At 39.5% G+C, this 6,934-nt stretch overlaps 1 protein-coding gene across 1 annotated transcript; it reads right to left on the minus strand.

The window, feature by feature from the left end:
• Positions 1–916: 916 nt before the first annotated feature.
• LOC127476836 (rho GTPase-activating protein gacY-like) lies at positions 917–6,731 on the minus strand. The gene is made up of 4 exons (XM_051800234.1): positions 6,140–6,731; positions 5,712–5,921; positions 3,781–3,964; positions 917–935 (listed from the first exon to the last, which is right to left on the minus strand). The coding sequence occupies exons 1-4, from the start codon at positions 6,162–6,164 to the stop codon at positions 923–925; spliced, it is 432 nt and encodes a 143-aa protein (XP_051656194.1). The 5' UTR covers positions 6,165–6,731; the 3' UTR covers positions 917–922.
• Between the last annotated feature and the right edge of the window lie 203 nt (positions 6,732–6,934).

Genomic DNA, 6,934 nt, shown 5'->3' on the forward strand with positions numbered 1-6,934 from the left:
ACTCGATCATCAGGAATCAGCTCTTTTCGAAGTTCTTTGCCACGAAGTGCAAGCTAAAAAATCCATGCAGTCCCTTGCCTTGGCTGTGCCCAGAAGATCTGCCAAGGTTCCCTGCCAGCAGAGGCTTGCTGCAAATTTACAGAAAGAATGAGTCAAAGTGAGCAGCAGCAAACAGCTGGCTGGCTAACATGCTTGTGCATTCCTGCAAGGCTTACTTACTGAGGTAAGTACCAAAAATCTCTTTACCAAGCTGAAGCAAAACGAAATATTCATAGAAATTGAAGGAACATCAGTTGCATCTCTGACAGAAGTGTGGCAACACGTTTTCCTAGGCATTCCCAGAGACTAGGGGAACACAAAACAGTTCACAAGGAGGATGAGTGGCAACAGAAATAAATAGTTCGGAGAACGAGCAGAAAGAATTCAACAGCAGAAGTTAAGAGAAGGGTGGAGCTAAGCAGAGTCCAGGGAGTAGCCAGCCTGAGACCTGACCTGCAAGTTATGCTTCTGTTCCCTTACCTACAAAGAGACAAGGACACAAAAGCTGCATCATGCACATGTTAAGATTGAGTCACAAAAGATCCACAACAGTTTCCAGGGTCTAAAATCTAAAAGAAAAGCCACACTAACAGTGATGGTGAAGCAATTTAACAGCAGTGAAGATAGCTTAACTCAGTCTCATGGGGAAAAAAAAATAACATGAGGGAGGAAGGCCCATATAAGAAATAAGAAGGATCTGTTTTCAAAGATTAAGGTAAAACTAAAACATTTTACTTAGTTATGTTTTTTCTGAAACATACCTTCTTTTCATATATTCCCTCTCTGGGTTCCATCACCCTGAACAGGGAGATACATACTAATAATACAGTAGAATTCTTCCAATGTGAATCTGATTTCAGTCAAATATTGAATGTAAGTAGCATTAAAGTAAGGGACTGCAACAGATTAAAAATAGATAAGAGGCAGCTTATTTAACATTCAATTTCACACAAACAGTGATATCAGTTTCCTAACATTTAAAATCCATGATGAAATTTTCCATGACCCTGTAACTAGACTTTCAATATAAAACCTGTGTTAAGGCTTATATTTTTTTCTGTTGCAATTGCCATAGCTACTAATTCTGAGGTATATGCAGGTTAGGCTTGCAAGGTATAATGAGCAGCAAGTTTAATATTCTACTTCTGTGTCCCCAAGGCCCATATGTGTCCATGTTCCAACTACTGAATATTCCTACTCGGTCTCTTCAGTGAAACTATAAGCATGACAGGTCTCCACAAATAAAAGTGTCAAAAGATTGAGACAGGTGATAATCCCAGATAGAATTTATACTTGAATATAAATAGATAAGAAATTTAAAGTAAGAAGGCTTATAAACAACCTAGTTCAGTTGTTCAATGTCAAAGAAGGAAGAAGAAATTGCACAAAAATGCAGATTGCCAGAATACATGCAGAATATTTTTAACACCTGCAGTGAATTAGTGCCATAAGTGGAGCTGACATTACATCCAGGAGGTTAATTCCAGCAACTGAATGGAGCATATATTTCTGCAGATTAGATCTAGAGTTGTTTTTTTCATATTTTCACATTTTGACTGAGCAATTATAGTGAGCACTACCCAACATGTCTCAGTTTCCAGTGCAGCTACACGCTGGCTGCCAAATGTTTCATAATGTGGCAGATAATTGCACTAATTCTGGCTCTGAAAGACATAAAGGATATTTATGACTTTTTCCCCTGTGTCAGCAGATATGATTTGCCACAGCTGTCTACCTTGAATTTTGCTGCTCTACAGGACAATACAAATGATTTATTCTGAATCACTGAAGGCCTCGGGTCACTCAGCAGGAAGTGGTACAGCAATCTCACCGAGAGAAAATGCCAGTTGCAAAGCTCTTGTCTCCACTCAACTACCAAAAAGGTGATTTTTCATAATCCCAGGAGGTAACTCTCCAAGGACAGAATCAGCTAAACACTTCACAAAAAAGGAGCTCCAGAATTACTGGTTTCTCTCCCAGAGCTGGTGAAATCAGAATGACTGTAAAAGCTGAAGATAACATTTATAAGGAAGACATATTTCTATTTGTAGCTGTTGTCTTGACAAGTCAGTAGCAGGGAAACCCAACTCTGATTGCTTTCAAGGCTTCTCAGACAGGTCATTGCCACAAATACTTTGTTTAGCACTGAGGGTACTTTAAAAACCAGACAGAGGGACATCTTCAGAAGTAGCTAGACCATGTCCCAGAACATTGGGACATTTAAAAACTGAAGCAGCTCAACAGTCAATAAGGGAGTATACTGGATTCTCATGTGTAGGTCAGTGGGCACACATTCAGAAAACCTGGGAGTGGAAATAAAGGAATTAAGTCTCCTTGCATGTGTGTGCATGCACAGAAGCCTCAAGTGATAGCAAAGGTCTCCTGATGGCAGAAGAGTGACAGTCAGTGAAGTCCTTTTTGAGTTAGTGTAGGGGTCAAGGGATAGACTTCTGGCGAAGGCCTTTTAGCATCAGCCTTTTACCTGTTTATAAGTATCACCACACAACTAATCCAGACACTGAAAATAAACCTCATCTATCTACTCTCATTTACTAACTAGCATGCAGAGATTAAGGAACTTGGGGTTAGATTGCAAAACTGCCTTGTCCCTTGTCCCATCAGCCACGGTGAAGCCTCCTCTCAAATGGCATAACTCCTACCACATCGCATGTTAGATTTGTCTCCATGGCTGTACTTTCACTAAAGATATAAACTTATATCACCTGCAAAGGTCATATGTTGGTACACCTGGCAATAAACCCAAAGAGCAGGTAAGCAGACACTAAACATAGAGACCTATGAAACAGCAGCAAAAGTACAGTTCCCCAAAACAAAGTCTGTCATTGATTGGTGCAAATTTTGCTGAAGATATACTTTTTAAATGAACTTGGCTTGCCACATACAGGAAAAAAAATGTGAATAAGGCTTTTTTTATTGCATAGAAGATCCTAATTGCTAACACATACATTTTGTAAAGTGGCACAGGCTCATAGTTCACATTAAGCTTGACATGGCTATGATCCACTAAAACAAAGGTTTACAAATGGTAACAGGTATAAAGATTTTAACATCCTCTAGTGTCTACAATGAAGGATGGGATAAAGAACTAAACCATTCTAGATTCATTGGAAAATCCTCCATCACCTGATCACACTAGGCTGTTCCTTCTTGTCATCTTGACTTGTATGGCACGTTGTCCAGCCTTTCCTTTTGTGCCCACTCACCATCATCCCACACATAACTTGTCTAGCTTCAGCCAAGCAGTCACTGCTTGCAAACTCAGGGGGCCTCTGCCTGGATGTCAACTTGCATTTTAGTGGCAAGGGCAGAATGAGTTGCTTCTCATTCTTGATAAAGAATTTATCTTAATTTCTCTGTTATCTAATGATATTACAACGTCAAAGTCAGCATTAGCTTTTCAGAATCGAGTCTAACAACTAAGCAGCCTGCACTTCAGTTGGCTAGGAAAAGAGGAGTAGTTCTCATTAAACAGTTCTCCACCTGTCATATCTCTTCTCTTCAGATGTTTTCTTACTTGAGGCTGGACCTGTCTAGTCAGTGCCTAACAGAATGAAGGTGGTCAGCCAGCTCAGAACCTGTCACATCTGCCCAAAATATACTGTATAAATATTTAACTTTCCAAATGTTCCACTTACTGTTGGACATACAGCTATGACAAAAAGCCTCATTGTAAAGTGACTTAGCAGAACTGTTTAGGGTGGGTGAATAGAGAGTACTCACTTGAATAGAGCAGGTCCAAACACAATGGAGAGGTTTTCCAGAGTCATGAAATTCACTTCACTGTGTGTTGCTATCTTTAACAGGAAAGCAGACAGGAACTGAAGAAGGTTTTGATGGGCTTTGGGCAGGCAGCTGAGCAACTGTTTCATGTTCTCTATGCATTCTGTTGTGTTGATTTTGTGCTCTGGTGGGGGGAAAAAAAATTATGACAGGCATTCCTAATATCAACACAATTTCATCATAGATATTACTATAGATTTGAGAAAGAGAGACATTTTAAAATATATTAGAGCAAAGTGAAGAATAAATATGTCCCAAACAAATAACTTGTACTCCAAATTTTGACAGCAGTTTTCACAAATGAATATTTAAGTACCGTGGATTTTCCAGATACTGAGTTTTACATACACTGTTTCTGCTACTCTTCCTGTTATGACAGAATTATCCAGCACTTGCTGCTTTCTTAATGGAATTGCAGGCAGTAGTCATGTAACTGAATCCTTAAAGCTGCCTTTAAAGATGATATAAGGTTGTCAGCCTTAACTTTCCCGAGAGATTTTACACATGCTGCATGATTCTCATTAAGGGAAATAAGAAATTGTACCCTTTCAGCCCCACATCATCTTCATCTCCTGACTAATTGGTAGCTCTCAGACTCCAAACATCTTTGGTCTATAAATATGCAACTGTAGCTACACAAGAGATGCTTAAAAATCTAAATTGGAGATACTTAGCATTTTCTTGGTTCTCGTTCTTCAAAGAAGGGTAACAAGGCAGAAAATAGGTTCACAAACAACTCCATTTGATCAGCAGTTCAGAATTAGTATGATGAAGTCTCCTGGCTATTAGAATTTAGATGACAGTACTGCTCAATAATTGGCAGCTGATGCTCAAATTTGCCACAGATCACCAGGACACATCTGCATAGCTTTGACATTGTGAATAGCAAATCATGCCCTAAAGGGTAATTTTAGCCCTAAAAAATACATTTCGTGCAGGCTAAGGCCCAGGGTGCCCAACTGATTAATGAGAGAAATGGAAAAGAGGATGGAGAGGGGGAAAAAATAAAAATATTTTAAAAATAACAGCAAGACAGTTAGAAGTAGACAAAACAAAGTGCTCTCAAAAAACCATAGATCTTTCAGCATAGATTTTCACAGTTCATGAAGCTGATTCCTTTCTCTTTCTTTCCTTTTTCCTTGCAAACACTTACACTGGCACCTTGAGCAAAAGCAACCTGCAACCTAACTCACTTATTTGTATGTAAACACCTGAATTAGTCATCAGTCAAAATCACTGGGCAGAATTGTCTGAAAACATTAGCTCAGCCATTATAGATTTAATGGGGAACTAGGCAGTGTATTGCTGCAAGTACCGGTCCTGGCTTTGCATTCTGAAAGCTTCATGCTGCTCCACACACTGCTGTCCAAGAAGATTATAAGAGGATTAGAAAAATAAATATTAACTAAAAATAAAGTTCTAAGTAAGAACAGGGATGCACAAAAGAGTTCCTGTACCAGGGAAGGTTAAATAGAGAAAGAGGCCTCAGCTTGGAAAAGAGAGAAGTGAGGCAGTGGGTATATAAGGACACAAGCAGCATTATGATGGCGATTAGATTAAAAATAAAGATGTCATCTCAGTAACAAGTAAGGTATACAATTTAAAAAGAAAGCATGCAGAGGGGTACTTTCTCAAAGAATAAAGGATTGGATTGCAAGATGCATTGCCACATGATGCTGGGGAGTCCAAAAGCCTTAAAGAATTAAAAAAAAGACTACAGACAAGTTCATTGAAACGTGGTCAATCAAAAGCAACTAAACATCAGTCTCAGGTTAAGGAAACATAAAACCTTGCTTAGAAAAGGTGCAATGAACACATTATCTGTCACTATCAGAGAAAGGACAGAAGCTTGGAAGGTGCCTGTTCTGTACCTTGGAAAGTTTTTAGCAAGCCAGAACAAATGTTGTCTGGAAAAACAGCCACTGGTAGTTCTTTCAGAAAGAGCTTCAGGAGACTGGCCACAGAATCAACATCTCCATCGTTAATAAGGTCCACTTTTTCTCCTTGATTATATTTCTGTTTTAATTCTTTGATTTTATTTACTGAACCACCAATTCTAAATATACCAACACGCTCCAGACCTGTTTAAGAAATATAAAACAGCAAGCAATGGTTGCATTACCATATTTGTGTGATAAGAACTCAAAACTCATTTGTTGATGAAGCTCAAAAAGCAAGAGCTCCTTTAAGAAAGCATAAGAATTGTAAGTATAGATTTTTCAGCACTTACAGCTAAAAAATACAGCTTAAACAAAGAATAACAGCCTTCAGAGGCCAAACAGGGAAAACAGGAACTTACCAAACACCTCTAGGTACTCCACCATCTGTGTCACAAGAGAAGGAACCCCACATTGTGTCGCACCCTGAAGGAGGGTTTCCAGAGGAACACCAAATGTGCTTCTTTCTCTGCTGAACTGTAGGTCTGGTGAAACTTTATTTGTTGTGTGCCTGACTTGAATAGAAGAGAATGATTTCTGGGGAACAAAACCAGACAAGTGATAAGCAGAGACTGGCTTTTATTGTTTTAAGATCCGAGGGTCTACAGCTTAGGTAAAATTATTGTCCCTATTGTAGCATCTTAGTACAGACTGCATTTCTACTGCATATTGTTAAAATACTGATACTACCATTCTTCTTCTGCAGAGCTGAAACAGGATCTGTGATAGGGTAAATCCCAGTAAAGCCCGTTCACACCTACAGTCAGGGAAAATGGGACCTCATGTCAAGGCAGATGCCCTGTTTAGGACATGGAGAGGTCATTATTCCTCAAAAGAACCCCAACAGTCAGAAAAAAGCCAACCCAGTGCTGGTGCACAGCCTTCCAACCCCATGAAATTTGTGAATTTCTACCTAATTCTCGGAGACAAAAAAATGCAAGATCCACGGAGGGACCAGAGGAGGAATTGAAGCAGCAGCCACAGCTCGAGCCTGGCAAAGGGTTCCTGTCTGCTCACCCAGTAATTCCAAATTTCTTACCCCAATAACTCATGGAAAAACTTATGTGAGAAATCATGAACAACCTGCACTTGGGAGCTGCTTTTTCATCCTGTGAGGGCAGAGAGGCTGTCCAGTACTTGGGCTGGGAAACACGTGG

The sequence above is a fragment of the Manacus candei genome, unplaced genomic scaffold, assembly GCF_025592945.1.
Source record: "Manacus candei isolate 608988 ecotype Guabito, Panama unplaced genomic scaffold, ASM2559294v1 h1tg000050l, whole genome shotgun sequence".
NCBI lineage: Eukaryota > Metazoa > Chordata > Aves > Passeriformes > Pipridae > Manacus > Manacus candei.